At 57.7% G+C, this 17,622-nt stretch overlaps 1 protein-coding gene across 1 annotated transcript in view; it reads right to left on the reverse strand.

Annotated features, from left to right (window-relative positions):
* Positions 1-12,031, reverse strand: part of LOC140406208 (multiple epidermal growth factor-like domains protein 8) — a 159,340-nt gene extending 147,309 nt beyond the window's left edge. The window contains exon 1 of the mRNA XM_072494351.1: positions 11,871-12,031. Within this exon, the coding sequence (XP_072350452.1) occupies positions 11,871-12,029 (159 nt within the window). The 5' untranslated portion in view covers positions 12,030-12,031. The remainder of the gene's footprint in view (positions 1-11,870) is intronic.
* Between the last annotated feature and the right edge of the window lie 5,591 nt (positions 12,032-17,622).

Here is a 17,622-nt window from a genome sequence, read left to right on the forward strand (position 1 = left end):
AGGGAAGGAGGAGAGGGAAGGAGGAGAGATAAGGCGTTTGATAAGGTTCCCCACGGTAGGCTATTGCAAAAAATACGGAGGCTGGGGATTGAGGGTGATTTAGAGATGTGGATCAGAAATTGGCTAGCTGAAAGAAGACAGAGGGTGGTGGTTGATGGAAAATGTTCAGAATGGAGTACAGTCACAAGTGGAGTACCACAAGGATCTGTTCTGGGGCCGTTGCTGTTTGTCATTTTTATCAATGACCTGGAGGAAGGCGCAGAAGGGTGGGTGAGTAAATTTGCAGACGATACTAAAGTCGGTGGTGTTGGCGATAGTGTGGAAGGATGTAGCAGGTTACAGAGGGATATAGATAAGCTGCAGAGCTGGGCTGAGAGGTGGCAAATGGAGTTTAATGTAGAGAAGTGTGAGGTGATTCACTTTGGAAGGAATAACAGGAATGCGGAATATTTGGCTAATGGTAAAGTTCTTGAAAGTGTGGCTGAGCAGAGGGATCTAGGTGTCCATGTACATAGATCCCTGAAAGTTGCCACCCAGGTTGATAGGGTTGTGAAGAAGGCCTATGGAGTGTTGGCCTTTATTGGTAGAGGGATTGAGTTCCGGAGTCGGGAGGTCATGTTGCAGCTGTACAGAACTCTGGTCCGGCCGCATTTGGAGTATTGCGTACAGTTCTGGTCACCGCATTATAGGAAGGACGTGGAGGCTTTGGAGCGGGTGCAGAGGAGATTTACCAGGATGTTGCCTGGTATGGAGGGAAAATCTTATGAGGAAAGGCTGACGGACTTGAGGTTGTTTTCGTTGGCGAGAAGAAGGTTAAGAGGAGACTTAATAGAGGCATACAAAATGATCAGGGGGTTGGATAGGGTGGACAGTGAGAGCCTTCTCCCGCGGATGGATATGGCTGGCACGAGGGGACATAACTTTAAACTGAGGGGTAATAGATATAGGACAGAGGTCAGAGGTAGGTTCTTTACGCAAAGAGTAGTGAGGCCGTGGAATGCCCTACCTGCTACAGTAGTGAACTCGCCAACATCGAGGGCATTTAAAAGTTTATTGGATAAACATATGGATGATAATGGCATAGTGTAGGTTAGATGGCTTTTGTTTCGGTGCAACATCGTGGGCCGAAGGGCCTGTACTGCGCTGTATTGTTCTATGTTCTATGTTCTATGAGAGAGGGAGGGAGAGAGGAGAGGGGGAGGGAGGAGAGGGAGGAGAGAGGAAGGGTGGAGAGAGGAAGGGAGGAGAGAGGAAGAGAGGGAGGGAGTAGAGGGAGGGAGGGAGGAGAGAGGGAAGAATGAGAGAGGGAGGAATGAGAGAGCGAGGGAGAGAGAGAGGTAGGGAGGGAGGAGAGGGAGGAGAGAGGGAGGGAGGGAGGAGAGGGAGGAGAGGGAGGAGAGCGGGAGGGAGGGAAGAGAGAGGGAGGGAGGGAAGAGAGAGGGAGGGAGGGAGGGAGGGAGGAGAGAGGGAGGGAGGGAGGGAGGGAGGGAGGAGAGAGGAAGGGAGAGAGGGAGGAGAAAGGGAGAGAGGGAGGAGAGAGGGAGGGAGGGAGGAGAGAAGAAGGGAGACAGGAGAGAGGGAGGGAGGAAAGAGGGAGGGAGGGAGGAGGGAGGGAGGGAGGAGAGAGGGAGGGAGGGAGGAGAGAGGGAGGGAGGGAGGAGAGAGGGAGGGAGGGGAGATGGAGGGTTGGGGGAGAGAGGGAGGGAGGGAGAGAGGAGGGAGGGAGGGATGAGAGGGAGGGAGGAGAGGGAGGAGAGAGGGAGGGAGGGAGGAGAGAGGGAGGGAGGAGAGGGAGGAGAGAGGAAGGGAGGAGAGAAGAAGGGAGGGAGGGAGTAGAGGGAGGGAGGGAGGGAGGAGAGAGGGATGGAGGAGAGAGGGAGGGAGGGAGAGAGGGAGGGAGGAGAGGGAGGGAGGGAGGAGAGGGAGGGAGGAGAGGGAGGGAGGAGAGGGAGGGAGGAGAGAGGGAGGGAGGGAGGAGAGAGGGAGGGAGGGAGGAGAGAGGGAGGGAGGGAGGAGAGAGGGAGGGAGGAGAGAGGAAGGGTGGAGAGAGGAAGGGAGGAGAGAGGAAGGGAGGGAGGGAGGGAGTAGAGGGAGGGCGGGCGGAGAGAGGGATGTAGGAGAGAGGGAGGGTGGAGAGAGGGAGGGAGAAGAGAGGGAGGCAGAGATGAAGGGAGGGAGAGAGGCAGAGATGAAGGGAGGGAGAGAGGGAGGGAGGAGAGAGGGAGGGAGGGAGAGAGGGAGGGAGGGAGGAGAGAGGGAGGGAGGAAGAGAGGGAGGGAGGGAGGAGAGAGGGAGTGGGGGAGATGGAGGGTTGGAGGAGAGATGGAGGGAGGGGAGATGGAGGGAGGGAGGGGAGATGGAGGGATGGAGGGAGGGAGGGAGGGGAGAGGGAGGGACGGAGGAGAGAGGGAGGGAGGGGAGATGGAGGGTTGGAGGAGATGGAGGGAGGGAGGGGAGATGGAGGGAGGGAGGGGAGATGGAGGGAGGGAGGGGAGATGGAGGGAGGAGAGAGGGAGGGCAGGGGGCAGAGTGGGCGGGGGGCAGGGTGGGCGGGGGGAAGGGTGGGCGGGGCAGAGCGGGCGGGGGCCAGAGCGGGCGGGGGCCAGAGCGGGCGGGGGCCAGAGCGGGCGGGGGCCAGAGCGGGCGGGGGCCAGAGCGGGCGGGGGCCAGAGCGGGCGGGGGCCAGAGCGGGCGGGGGCCAGAGCGGGCGGGGGCCAGAGCGGGCGGGGGCCAGAGCGGGCGGGGGCCAGAGCGGGCGGGGGCCAGAGCGGGCGGGGGGCCGAGCGGGCGGGGGGCCGAGCGGGCGGGGGCCGAGCGGGCGGGGGGCCGAGCGGGCGGGGGGCAGAGCGGGCGGGGGGCAGAGCGGGCGGGGGGCAGAGCGGGCGGGGGGCCGAGTGGGCGGGGGGGCCAGAGCGGGCGGGGGGCAGAGCGGGCGGGGGGCAGAGCGGGCGGGGGGCAGAGCGGGCGGGGGGCAGAGCGGGCGGGGGGCAGAGCGGGCGGGGGGCAGAGCGGGCGGGGGCAGAGCGGGCGGGGGCAGAGCGGGCGGGGGCAGAGCGGGCGGGGGCAGAGCGGGCGGGGGCAGAGCGGGCAGGGGCAGAGCGGGCGGGGGCAGAGCGGGCGGGGAGAGGGAGGAGAGAGGGAGGGGGGAGAGAGGGAGGGAGGGAGGAGAGAGGGAGGGAGGAGAGAGGGAGGGAGGGAGGGAGGAGAGGGAGGGAGGAGAGAGGGAGGGAGGGAGGAGAGAGGGAGGGAGGGAGGGAGGAGAGAGGGAGGGAGGGAGGGGAGGGAGGGAGGAGAGAGGGAGGGAGGAGAGAGGGAGGGAGGAGAGAGGGAGGGAGAAGAGAGGGAGGGAGGAGAGAGGGAGGGAGGAGAGAGGGAGGGAGGAGAGAGGGAGGGAGGAGAGAAGGAGGAATGAGAGAGCGAGGGAGGGAGAGAGGTAGGGAGGGAGGAGAGAGGGAGGGAGGGAGGAGAGGGAGGAGAGAGGGAGGGAGGGAGGAAAGAGGGAGGGAGGGAGGGAGGGAGGAGAGAGGGAGGGAGGGAGGAGAGAGGGAGGGCAGAGAGAGGGAGGGTTGGGGCAGAGAGGGAGGGAGGGGAGATGGAGGGAGGGAGGGGAGATGGAGGGAGGGAGGGGAGATGGAGGGAGGGAGGGAGCAGAGAGGGAGGGAGGGAGGGTGGAGAGAGGGAGGGAGGTGAGAGGGAGGGAGGTGAGAGTGAGGGAGGGAGGAGAGAGGGAGGGAGGGAGGGAGGAGAGAGGGAGGGAGGAGAGAGGGAGGGGGAGAGAGGGAGGGGGAGAGAGTGAGGGAGGAGAGAGGGAGGGAGGGAGGAGAGGGAGGGAGGAGAGGGAGGGAGGAGAGGGAAGGAGGAGAGGGAAGGAGGAGAGATAAGGCGTTTGATAAGGTTCCCCACGGTAGGCTATTGCAAAAAATACGGAGGCTGGGGATTGAGGGTGATTTAGAGATGTGGATCAGAAATTGGCTAGCTGAAAGAAGACAGAGGGTGGTGGTTGATGGAAAATGTTCAGAATGGAGTACAGTCACAAGTGGAGTACCACAAGGATCTGTTCTGGGGCCGTTGCTGTTTGTCATTTTTATCAATGACCTGGAGGAAGGCGCAGAAGGGTGGGTGAGTAAATTTGCAGACGATACTAAAGTCGGTGGTGTTGGCGATAGTGTGGAAGGATGTAGCAGGTTACAGAGGGATATAGATAAGCTGCAGAGCTGGGCTGAGAGGTGGCAAATGGAGTTTAATGTAGAGAAGTGTGAGGTGATTCACTTTGGAAGGAATAACAGGAATGCGGAATATTTGGCTAATGGTAAAGTTCTTGAAAGTGTGGCTGAGCAGAGGGATCTAGGTGTCCATGTACATAGATCCCTGAAAGTTGCCACCCAGGTTGATAGGGTTGTGAAGAAGGCCTATGGAGTGTTGGCCTTTATTGGTAGAGGGATTGAGTTCCGGAGTCGGGAGGTCATGTTGCAGCTGTACAGAACTCTGGTCCGGCCGCATTTGGAGTATTGCGTACAGTTCTGGTCACCGCATTATAGGAAGGACGTGGAGGCTTTGGAGCGGGTGCAGAGGAGATTTACCAGGATGTTGCCTGGTATGGAGGGAAAATCTTATGAGGAAAGGCTGACGGACTTGAGGTTGTTTTCGTTGGCGAGAAGAAGGTTAAGAGGAGACTTAATAGAGGCATACAAAATGATCAGGGGGTTGGATAGGGTGGACAGTGAGAGCCTTCTCCCGCGGATGGATATGGCTGGCACGAGGGGACATAACTTTAAACTGAGGGGTAATAGATATAGGACAGAGGTCAGAGGTAGGTTCTTTACGCAAAGAGTAGTGAGGCCGTGGAATGCCCTACCTGCTACAGTAGTGAACTCGCCAACATCGAGGGCATTTAAAAGTTTATTGGATAAACATATGGATGATAATGGCATAGTGTAGGTTAGATGGCTTTTGTTTCGGTGCAACATCGTGGGCCGAAGGGCCTGTACTGCGCTGTATTGTTCTATGTTCTATGAGAGAGGGAGGGAGAGAGGAGAGGGGGAGGGAGGAGAGGGAGGAGAGAGGAAGGGTGGAGAGAGGAAGGGAGGAGAGAGGAAGAGAGGGAGGGAGTAGAGGGAGGGAGGGAGGAGAGAGGGAAGAATGAGAGAGGGAGGAATGAGAGAGCGAGGGAGAGAGAGAGGTAGGGAGGGAGGAGAGGGAGGAGAGAGGGAGGGAGGGAGGAGAGGGAGGAGAGGGAGGAGAGCGGGAGGGAGGGAAGAGAGAGGGAGGGAGGGAAGAGAGAGGGAGGGAGGGAGGGAGGGAGGAGAGAGGGAGGGAGGGAGGGAGGGAGGGAGGGAGGAGAGAGGAAGGGAGAGAGGGAGGAGAAAGGGAGAGAGGGAGGGAGGGAGGAGAGAAGAAGGGAGACAGGAGAGAGGGAGGGAGGAAAGAGGGAGGGAGGGAGGAGGGAGGGAGGGAGGAGAGAGGGAGGGAGGGAGGAGAGAGGGAGGGAGGGAGGAGAGAGGGAGGGAGGGGAGATGGAGGGTTGGGGGAGAGAGGGAGGGAGGGGAGATGGAGGGAGGGAGGGGAGATGGAGGGAGGGAGGGGAGAGGGATGGAGGAGAGAGAGGGGGAGGGAGGAGAGAGGGAGGGAGGGAGGTGAGAGGGAGGGAGGTGAGAGGGAGGGAGGGAGGAGAGAGGGAGGGAGGAGAGAGGGAGGGAGGAGAGAGGGAGGGAGGGAGAGAGGAGGGAGGGAGGGATGAGAGGGAGGGAGGAGAGGGAGGAGAGAGGGAGGGAGGGAGGAGAGAGGGAGGGAGGAGAGGGAGGAGAGAGGAAGGGAGGAGAGAAGAAGGGAGGGAGGGAGTAGAGGGAGGGAGGGAGGGAGGAGAGAGGGATGGAGGAGAGAGGGAGGGAGGGAGAGAGGGAGGGAGGAGAGGGAGGGAGGGAGGAGAGGGAGGGAGGAGAGGGAGGGAGGAGAGGGAGGGAGGAGAGAGGGAGGGAGGGAGGAGAGAGGGAGGGAGGGAGGAGAGAGGGAGGGAGGAGAGAGGAAGGGTGGAGAGAGGAAGGGAGGAGAGAGGAAGGGAGGGAGGGAGGGAGTAGAGGGAGGGAGGGCGGAGAGAGGGATGTAGGAGAGAGGGAGGGTGGAGAGAGGGAGGGAGAAGAGAGGGAGGCAGAGATGAAGGGAGGGAGAGAGGCAGAGATGAAGGGAGGGAGAGAGGGAGGGAGGAGAGAGGGAGGGAGGGAGAGAGGGAGGGAGGGAGGAGAGAGGGAGGGAGGAAGAGAGGGAGGGAGGGAGGAGAGAGGGAGTGGGGGAGATGGAGGGTTGGAGGAGAGATGGAGGGAGGGGAGATGGAGGGAGGGAGGGGAGATGGAGGGATGGAGGGAGGGAGGGAGGGAGGGAGGGGAGAGGGAGGGACGGAGGAGAGAGGGAGGGAGGGGAGATGGAGGGTTGGAGGAGATGGAGGGAGGGAGGGGAGATGGAGGGAGGGAGGGGAGATGGAGGGAGGGAGGGGAGATGGAGGGAGGAGAGAGGGAGGGCAGGGGGCAGAGAGGGAGGGCAGGGGGCAGAGTGGGCGGGGGGCAGGGTGGGCGGGGGGAAGGGTGGGCGGGGCAGAGCGGGCGGGGGCCAGAGCGGGCGGGGGCCAGAGCGGGCGGGGGCCAGAGCGGGCGGGGGCCAGAGCGGGCGGGGGCCAGACCGGGCGGGGGCCAGAGCGGGCGGGGGCCAGAGCGGGCGGGGGCCAGAGCGGGCGGGGGCCAGAGCGGGCGGGGGGCCGAGCGGGCGGGGGGCCGAGCGGGCGGGGGCCGAGCGGGCGGGGGGCCGAGCGGGCGGGGGGCAGAGCGGGCGGGGGGCAGAGCGGGCGGGGGGCAGAGCGGGCGGGGGGCCGAGTGGGCGGGGGGGCCAGAGCGGGCGGGGGGCAGAGCGGGCGGGGGGCAGAGCGGGCGGGGGGCAGAGCGGGCGGGGGGCAGAGCGGGCGGGGGGCAGAGCGGGCGGGGGGCAGAGCGGGCGGGGGGCAGAGCGGGCGGGGGGCAGAGCGGGCGGGGGGCAGAGCGGGCGGGGGGCAGAGCGGGCGGGGGGCAGAGCGGGCGGGGGGCAGAGCGGGCGGGGGCAGAGCGGGCGGGGGCAGAGCGGGCGGGGGGCAGAGCGGGCGGGGGCAGAGCGGGCGGGGGGCAGAGCGGGCGGGGGGCAGAGCGGGCGGGGGGCAGAGCGGGCGGGGGGCAGAGCGGGCGGGGGCAGAGCGGGCGGGGGCAGAGCGGGCGGGGGGCAGAGCGGGCGGGGGGCAGAGCGGGCGGGGGGCAGAGCGGGCGGGGGGCAGAGCGGGCGGGGGCAGAGCGGGCGGGGGGCAGAGCGGGTGGGGGACAGAGCGGGCGGGGGGCAGAGCGGGCGGGGGGCAGAGCGGGCGGGGGGCAGAGCGGGCGGGGGGCAGAGCCCCCTGCGATAGGGACGGGTGGAGAAGATCCTGCAGTTAGGGCGGGTGGGGGAGATCCTGCAGTTAGGGCGGGTGGGGGAGATCGTGCGATAGGGACGGTTGGAGAAGATCCTGCAGTTAGGGCGGGTGGGGGAGATCCTGCAGTTAGGGCGGGTGGGGGAGATCCTGCAGTTAGAGCGGGTGGGGGAGATCCCGCAGTTAGGGCGAGTGGGGGAAATCCTGCGGTTAGGGCGGGTGGGGGAGATCCTGCAGTTAGGGCGGGTGGGGGAGATCCTGCAGTTAGAGCGGGTGTGGGAGATCCCGCAGTACGGGCGAGTGGGGGAAATCCTGCGGTTAGGACGGGTGGGGGAGATCTTGCAGTTAGGGCGGGTGGGGGAGATCTTGCAGTTAGGGCGGGTGGGGGAGATCCCGCAGTTAGGGCGGGTGGGGGAGATCCTGCAGTTACGATGGGTTGGGGAGATCCTGCAGTTACGATGGGTTGGGGAGATCCTGCAGTTAGGGTGGGTGGGGGAGATCCTGCAGTTACGATGGGTTGGGGAGATCCTGCAGTTACGATGGGTTGGGGAGATCCTGCAGTTAGGGTGGGTGGGGGAGATCCTGCAGTTAGGGCGGGTGGGGGAGATCCTGCAGTACGGGCGAGTGGGGGAAATCCTGCGGTTAGGACGGGTGTGGGAGATCCTGCAGTTAGGGCGGGTGGGGGAGATCTTGCAGTTAGGGCGGGTGGGGGAGATCCCGCAGTTAGGGCGGGTGGGGGAGATCCTGCAGTTAGGGCGGGTGGGGGAGATCCTGCAGTTACGATGGGTTGGGGAGATCCTGCCGTTACGATGGGTTGGGGAGATCCTGCAGTTAGGGTGGGTGGGGGAGATCCTGCAGTTAGGGCGGGTGGGGGAGATCCTGCAGTACGGGCGAGTGGGGGAAATCCTGCGGTTAGGACGGGTGTGGGAGATCCCGCAGTTAGGGCGGGTGGGGGAGATCTTGCAGTTAGGGCGGGTGGGGGAGATCTTGCAGTTAGGACGGGTGGGGGAGATCCTGCAGTTAGGGCGGGTGGGGGAGATCCTGCAGTTACGATGGGTTGGGGAGATCCTGCAGTTACGATGGGTTGGGGAGATCCTGCAGTTAGGGTGGGTGGGGGAGATCCTGCGGTTAGGGCGGGTGGGGGAGATCCTGCAGTACGGGCGAGTGGGGGAAATCCTGCGGTTAGGACGGGTGGGGGAGATCCCGCAGTTAGGGCGGGTGGGGGAGATCTTGCAGTTAGGGCGGGTGGGGGAGATACTGCAGTTAGGGCGGGTGGGGGAGATCTTGCAGTTAGGACGGGTGGGGGAGATCCTGCAGTTAGGGCGGGTGGGGGAGATCTTGCAGTTAGGGCGGGTGGGGGAGATCTTGCAGTTAGGGCGGGTGGGGAAGATCCTGCAGTTAGGGCGGGTGGGGGAGATCCCGCAGTTAGGGCGGGTGGGGAAGATCCTGCAGTTAGGGCGGGTGGAGAAGATCCTGCAGTTAGGGCGGGTGGGGGAGATCCTGCAGTTAGGGCGGGTGGGGAAGATCCTGCAGTTAGGGCGGGTGGAGAAGATCCTGCAGTTAGGGCGGGTGGAGAAGATCCTGCAGTTAGGGCCGGTGGGGGAGATCCTGCAGTTAGGACGGGTGGGGGAGATCCTGCAGTTAGGACGGGTGGGGGAGATCCTGCGGTTAGAGCGGGTGGGCGAGATCCTGCAGTTAGGGCGGGTGGGGGAGATCCTGCAGTTAGGACGGGTGGGGGAGATCCTGCGGTTAGAGCGGGTGGGGGAGATCTTGCAGTTAGGGCGGGTGGGGGAGATCTTGCAGTTAGGGCGGGTGGGGAAGATCCTGCAGTTAGGGCGGGTGGGTGAGATCCTGCAGTTAGGGCGGGTGGGGAAGATCCTGCGATAGGGACGGGTGGAGAAGATCCTGTAGTTAGGGCGGGTGGGGGAGATCCTGCGGTTAGAGCGGGTGGGGAAGATGCTGCGATAGGGACGGGTGGAGAAGATCCTGCAGTTAGGGCGGGTGGGGGAGATCCTGCGATAGGGACGGTTGGAGAAGATCCTGCAGTTAGGGCGGGTGGGGGAGATCTTGCAGTTAGGACGGGTGGGGGAGATCCTGCAGTTAAGGCGGGTGGGGGAGATCCTGCAGTTAGGGCGGGTGGGGGAGATCCTGCAGTTACGATGGGTTGGGGAGATCCTGCAGTTACGATGGGTTGGGGAGATCCTGCAGTTAGGGTGGGTGGGGGAGATCCTGCAGTTAGGGCGGGTGGGGGAGATCCTGCAGTACGGGCGAGTGGGGGAAATCCTGCGGTTAGGACGGGTGTGGGAGATCCCGCAGTTAGGGCGGGTGGGGGAGATCTTGCAGTTAGGGCGGGTGGGGGAGATCTTGCAGTTAGGGCGGGTGGGGGAGATCCTGCAGTTAGGGCGGGTGGGGGAGATCTTGCAGTTAGGGCGGGTGGGGGAGATCCCGCAGTTAGGGCGGGTGGGGGAGATACTGCAGTTAGGGCAGGTGGGGGAGATCTTGCAGTTAGGGCGGGTGGGGGAGATCTTGCAGTTAGGGCGGGTGGGGGAGATCCCGCAGTTAGGGCGGGTTGGGGAGATCCTGCAGTTAGGGCGGGTGGGGGAGATCCTGCAGTTAGGGCGGGTGGGGGAGATCTTGCAGTTAGGGCGGGTGGGGAAGATCCTGCAGTTAGGGCGGGTGGGGGAGATCTTGCAGTTAGGGCGGGTGGGGGAGATCCCGCAGTTAGGGCGGGTGGGGGAGATCCCGCAGTTAGGGCGGGTGGGGGAGATACTGCAGTTAGGGCGGGTGGGGGAGATCTTGCAGTTAGGGCGGGTGGGGGAGATCTTGCAGTTAGGGCGGGTGGGGGAGATCTTGCAGTTAGGGCGGGTGGGGAAGATCCTGCAGTTAGGGCTGGTGGGGGAGATCCTGCAGTTAGGGCGGGTGGGGAAGATCCTGCGATAGGGACGGGTGGAGAAGATCCTGCAGTTAGGGCCGGTGGGCGAGATCCTGCAGTTAGGACGGGTGGGGGAGATCCTGCGGTTAGAGCGGGTGGGTGAGATCCTGCAGTTAGGACGGGTGGGTGAGATCCTGCGGTTAGGGCGGGTGGGGGAGATCTTGCAGTTAGGGCGGGTGGGGGAGATCCTGCAGTTAGGGCGGGTGGGGGAGATACTGCAGTTAGGGCGGGTGGGGGAGATCTTGCAGTTAGGGCGGGTGGGGAAGATCTTGCAGTTAGGGCGGGTGGGGAAGATCTTGCAGTTAGGGCGGGTGGGGAAGATCCTGCAGTTAGGGCGGGTGGGGGAGATCCTGCAGTTAGGGCGGGTGGGGAAGATCCTGCGATAGGGACGGGTGGAGAAGATCCTGCAGTTAGGGCCGGTGGGCGAGATCCTGCAGTTAGGGCGGGTGGGGGAGATCCTGCGGTTAGAGCGGGTGGGTGAGATCCTGCAGTTAGGACGGGTGGGTGAGATCCTGCGGTTAGGGCGGGTGGGGGAGATCTTGCAGTTAGGGCGGGTGGGGGAGATCTTGCAGTTAGGGCGGGTGGGGAAGATCCTGCAGTTAGGGCGGGTGGGTGAGATCCTGCAGTTAGGGCGGGTGGGGGAGATCCTGCAGTTAGGGCGGGTGGGGAAGATCCTGCAGTTAGGGCGGGTGGGGGAGATCCTGCAGTTAGGGCGGGTGGGGAAGATCCTGCGATAGGGACGGGTGGAGAAGATCCTGTAGTTAGGGCGGGTGGGGGAGATCCTGCGGTTAGAGCGGGTGGGTGAGATCCTGCGGTTAGAGCGGGTGGGGGAGATCCTGCGGTTAGAGCGGGTGGGTGAGATCCTGCGGTTAGAGCGGGTGGGGGAGATCCTGCGGTTAGAGCGGGTGGGGGAGATCCTGCGGTTAGAGCGGGTGGGCGAGATCCTGCAGTTAGGACGGGTGGTGGAGATCCTGCAGTTAGGACGGGTTGGGGAGATCCTGCGGTTAGAGTGGGTGGGGGAGATCCTGCAGTTAGGGCGGGTGGGGAAGATCTTGCGGTTAGAGCGGGTGTGGGAGATCCTGCGGTTAGAGCGGGTGGGGGAGATCTTGCGGTTAGAGCGGGTGGGGGAGATCCTGCGGTTAGGGCGGGTGGGGGAGATCTTGCGGTTAGAGCGGGTGTGGGAGATCCTGCGGTTAGAGCGGGTGGGGGAGATCCTGCGGTTAGGGCGGGTGGGGGAGATCCTGCGGTTAGGGCGGGTGGGGGAGATCCTGCGATAGGGACGGGTGGAGGAGATCCTGCAGTTAGGGTGGGTGGGGGAGATCCTGCAGTTAGGACGGGTGGTGGAGATCCTGCGATAGGGACGGGTGGAGGAGATCCTGCAGTTAGGGCGGGTGGGGGAGATCATGTGGAGAGTGGGAGCGAAAGAGAGAGGCGCTGCATTGGGGGTGGGGCGACCGTAGGGCTGGGGTTCCCCGTTCTGAAGCGACTCAGAGTGAGTAGTATATTCTCCACATTGCTCACTTTGTCAGGCTGTGAGTTGTTCCGAGGCTGCATGTATGTCACCAGATGAAGACCTGGTCTGAAGTTTAATCTCTGGCACTGCTCCAGTGCAGTGATGAAGGTGGTTTCTGAACCCCACCAGCCATAGATTCCTGACACTGGCTCAACGTGACACTTCATTTGATCTGGAGAGAGATCAGAAACACTGTTCACAAAAAGCAGCCTGCAGAACGGATTCCCCATTTATACACTGCTCACAGGATCCCAAAACAAGTTATTCACTGCTTCAGTATTCTATAAGGAGATCCCAGGTCAGGTTGATCACTGACTCTCTGGTCTATAAAGAGATACATAGAACATAGAACAGTACAGCACAGAACAGGGCCTTCAGCCCACGATGTTGTGCAGAGCATTGTCCGAAACCAAGATCAAGCTATCCCACTCCCTGTCATTCTGGTGTGCTCCATGTGCCTATCCAATAACCGCTTGAAAGTTCCTAAAGTGTCCGACTCCACTATCACAGCAGGCAGTCCATTCCACACCCTAACCACTCTCCGAGTGAAGAACCTACCTCGGACATCCCTCCTGTGTCTCCCACCCTGAACTTTATAGTTATGCTCCCTTGTAACAACTACATCCACCCGAGGAAATAGTCTCCGAACGTCCACTCTATCTATCCCCCTCATCATCTTATAAACCTCTATTAAGTAGCCTCTCATCCTCCTCCATTCCAAAGAGGAAAGCCCTACCTCCCTCAACCTTTCGTCATAAGACCTATCCTGCAAACCAGGCAGCATCCTGGTAAATCTCTTTTGCCCCCTTTCCAATGTTTCCACATCCTTCCTATAATGAGGTGACCAGAACTGCACACAATACTCCAAATGTGGTCTCAACAGGGTCATGCACAGTTGCAGCAGAACCCCGGCTCTTAAACTCAAGCCCCCTGTTAATAAGCGCTAACACACTGTAAGCCTTCTTCGCAGCTCCATCCACTGGAGTGAAAACTTCAGAGATCTGTGGACATGAACCCCAAGATCTCTCTGTTCCTCCACATTACTCAGAACCCTGTCGTTGACCCTGTAATCCGCATTCAATTTTCTTCTCCCAAAATGAATCACCTTGCACTTTTCAGGGTTAAACTCCATCTGCCATTTTTCGGCCCAGCTCTGCATCCGATCAATGTCTCTTTGCAGCCTACAACAGCCCTCCACCTCATCCACTACTCCACCAATCTTGTTGTCATCAGCAAATTTACTGACCCACCCTTCAGCCCCCTCCTCCAAGTCATTGATAAAAATCACAAATAGCAGACGACCCAGCACTGATCCCTGTGGTACACCGCTGGTCAGTTCCGGGATCAGTTTAATCACTGACTCTCTGCTCGAGTAGAGATCCTGGATCAGTTTGATCACTGACTCACTGCTCTATAAAGAGATCAGTTTCATCACTGCTCTATAAAGAGATCCCGGATCAGTTTGATCACCGACTCTCTGCTCTATAAAGAGACCCTGGATCAGTTTGATCACTGACTCTCTGCTCTATAAAGAGATCCAGGATCAGTTTGATCACTGACTCTCTGGTCTAGAAAGAGATCCTGGATCAGTTTGATCACTCACTCTCTGGTCTATGAAGAGATCCTGGATCAGTTTGATCACTGACTCCCTGCTATATAAAGTGATCCTGGATAGTTTGATCACTGACACTCTGGTCTAGAAAGAGATCCTGGATAGTTTGATCACTGACACTCTATTCTCAAGAGACCCTGGATCAGTTTGATCACTGACTCTCTGGTCTAGAAAGAGATCCTGGATCAGTTTGATCACTGACTCTCTGCTCTATAAAGAGATCCTGGATCAGTTTGATCACTGACTCTCTGCTCTACAAAGAGATCCTGGATCAGTTTGATCACTGACTCTCTGCTATATAAAGAGATCCTGGAACAATTGGATCACTGACTCTCTACTCTCAAGAGATCCAGTATCAGTTTGACCACTGACTCTCCGCTCGAGAAGAGATCCTGGATCAGTTTGATCGCTGACTCTCCGCTCGAGAAGGGATCCTGGATCAGTTTGATCACTGACTCTCTGCTCTATAAAGAGATCCTGGACAAGTTTGATCACTGACTCACTGCTCTATAAAGAGATCCTGGATCAGTTTGATCACTGACTCTCTGCTCGAGAAGAGATCCTGGATCAGTTTGATTACTGACTCTCAGCTCTATAAAGAGATCCTGGATCAGTTTGATCACTGACTCTCTGCTCGAGAAGAGATCCTGGATCAGTTTGATCACTGAACCTCTGCTCGAGAAGAAATCCGGGATCAGTTTGATCACTGACTCTCAGCTATAAAGAGATCCTGGATCAGTTTGATCACTGTCTCACTGCTCTATAAAGATATGCTGGATCAGTTTGATCACTGACTCTCTGCTGGAGAAGAGATCCTGGAGCAGGTTGATCACTGACTCTCTGCTCGAGAAGAGATCCTGGATCAGTTTGATCACTGACTCACTGCTCTATAAAGAGACCCTGGATCAGGTTGATCACTGACTCTCTGCTCGAGAAGAGATCCTGGATCAGTTTGATCACTGACTCTCTGCTCTATAAAGAGACCCTGGATCAGTTTCATCACTGACTCTCTGGTGTATAAAGAGATCCTGGATCAGGTTGATCACTGACTCTCTGCTCGAGAAGAGATCCTGGATCAGTTTGATCACTGACTCTCTGCTCGAGAAGAGATCCTGGATCAGTTTGATCACTGACTCTCTGCTCTATAAAGAGATCCTGCATCAGTTTGATCACTGACTCTCTGGTCTATAAAGAGATCCTGGATCAGTTTGATCACTGACTCTCTGCTCTATAAAGAGATCCTGGATCAGTTTGATCACTGACTCTCTGCTCTATAAAGAGATCCTGGATCAGTTTGATCTCTGACTCTCTGCTCTATAAAGAGATCCTGGATCAGTTTGATTACCAACTCTCTGCTCGATGAGGAGACACTTGATTCCGTTTGATCACTGATTCTCTGCTCTATAAAGAGATCCTAGATCAGTTTGATCACTGACTCCCTGCTCTATAAAGAGATCCTGGATCAGTTTGATCACTGACTCTCTACTCTCAAGAGATCCAGTATCAATTTGACCACAGACTCTCCGCTCGAGAAGAGATCCTGGATCAGTTTGATCACGGACTCTCTGCTCTATAAAGAGATCCTGGATCAGTTTGATCACTGACTCCCTGCTCTATAAAGAGATCCTGGATCAATTTGATCACTGACGCTCATTTCTATAAAGAGATCCTGGATCAGTTTGATCACAGACTCTCTGCTATAAAGAGATCCAGTATCAATTTGATCACTGACTCTCTGCTCAAGAAGAGATCCTGGATCAGTTTGACCACTGACTCTCTGCTCGAGAAGAGATCCTGGATCAGTTTGATCACTGACTCTCAGCTCTATAAAGAGATCCTGGATCAGTTTGATCACTGACTCTCTGCTCGAGAAGAGATCCTGGATCAGTTTGATCACTGAACCTCTGCTCGAGAAGAGATCCTGGATCAGGTTGATCACTGAACCTCTGCTCTATAAAGAGATCCTGGATCAGTTTGATCACTGACTCTCAGCTCTATAAAGAGATCCTGGATCAGTTCGATCACTGACTCTCTGCTCGAGTAGAGATCCGGGATCAGTTTGATCACTGACTCACTGCTCTATAAAGAGATCCTGGATCAGTTTGATCACTGACTCTCAGCTATAAAGAGATCCTGGATCAGTTTGATCACTGTCTCACTGCTCTATAAAGATATGCTGGATCAGTTTGATCACTCACTCTCTGGTCTATGAAGAGATCCGGGATCAGTTTGATCACTGACTCACTGCTCTATAAAGAGATCCTGGATCAGTTTGATCACTGACTCTCAGCTATAAAGAGATCCTGGATCAGTTTGATCACTGTCTCACTGCTCTATAAAGATATGCTGGATCAGTTTGATCACTCACTCTCTGGTCTATGAAGAGATCCGGGATCAGTTTGATCACTGACTCACTGCTCTATAAAGAGATCCTGGATCAGTTTGATCACTGACTCTCAGCTATAAAGAGATCCTGGATCAGTTTGATCACTGTCTCACTGCTCTATAAAGATATGCTGGATCAGTTTGATCACTCACTCTCTGGTCTATGAAGAGATCCTGGATCAGTTTGATCACTGACTCTCTGCTCTATAAAGAGATCCTGGATCAGTTTGATCACTGACTCTCTGCTATATAAAGAGATCCTGGATAGATTGATCACTGACACTCTGGTCTAGAAAGAGATCCTGGATCAGTTTGATCACTGACTCTCTGCTCTGTAAAGAGATCCTGGATCAGTTTGATCGCTGACTCTCTGCTCTACAAAGAGATCCTGGATCAGTTTGATCACTGACTCTCTGCTATATAAAGAGATCCTGGATAGATTGATCACTGACACTCTATTCTCAAGAGACCCTGGATCAGTTTGATCACTGACTCTCCGGTCTAGAAAGAGATCCTGGATCAGTTTGATCACTGACTCTCTGCTCTATAAAGAGATCCTGGATCAGTTTGGTCGCTGACTCTCTGCTCTACAAATAGATCCTGGATTAGTTTGATCACTCACTCTCTGGTCTATAAAGAGATCCTGGATCAGTTTGATCACTCACTCTCTGGTCTATAAAGAGATCCTGGATCAGTTTGATCACTGACTCTCTGCTCGAGAAGAGATCCTGGATCAGTTTGATCACTGATTCTCTGCTCTATAAAGAGATCCTGGATCAGTTTGATCGCTGACTCTCTGCTCGAGAAGAGATCCTGGCTCAGTTTTATCACTGACTCCCTGCTCTATAAAGAACATAAGAACTAGGAGCAGGAGTAGGCCACCTGGCCCCTCGAGCCTGCTCCACCATTCAATGAGATCATGGCTGATCTTTTGTGGACTCAGCTCCACTCTCCGGCCCGAACACCATAACCCTTAATCCCTTTATTCTTCAAAAAACTATCTATCTTTATCTTAAAAACATTTAATGAAGGAGCCTCTACTGCTTCACTGGGCAAGGAATTCCATAGATTCACAACCCTTTGGGTGAAGAAGTTCCTCCTAAACTCAGTCCTAAATCTATTTCCCCTTATTTTGAGGCTATGCCCCCTAGTTCTGCTTTTGCCCGCCAGTGGAAACAACCTGCCCGCATCTATCCTATCTATTCTCTTCATAATCTTATATGTTTCTATAAGATCCCCCCTCATCCTTCTAAATTCCAACGAGTACAGTCCCAGTCTACTCAACCTCTCCTCGTAATCCAACCCCTTCAACTCTGGGATTAACCTAGTGAATCTACTCTGCACACCCTCCAGTGCCAGTACGTCCTTTCTCAAGTAAGGAGACCAAAACTGAACACAATATTCCAGGTGAGGCCTCACTAACACCTTATACAATTGCAGCATAACCTCCCTAGTCTTAAACTCCATCCCTCTAGCAATGAAGGACAAAATTCCATTTGCCTTCTTAATCACCTGTTGCACCTGAAAACCAACTTTCTGCGACTCATGCACTAGCACACCCAGGTCTCTCTGCACAGCAGCATGTTTTAATATTTTATCATTTAAATAATAATCCCTTTTGCTGTTATTCCTACCAAAATGGATAACCTCACATTTGTCAACATTGTATTCCATCTGCCAGACCCTAGCCCATTCACTTAGCCTATCCAAATCCCTCTGCAGACTTCCAGTATCCTCTGCACTTTTTGCTTTACCACTTATCG

Source organism: Scyliorhinus torazame, unplaced genomic scaffold (genome assembly GCF_047496885.1).
Source record: "Scyliorhinus torazame isolate Kashiwa2021f unplaced genomic scaffold, sScyTor2.1 scaffold_362, whole genome shotgun sequence".
Classification (NCBI taxonomy): domain Eukaryota; kingdom Metazoa; phylum Chordata; class Chondrichthyes; order Carcharhiniformes; family Scyliorhinidae; genus Scyliorhinus; species Scyliorhinus torazame.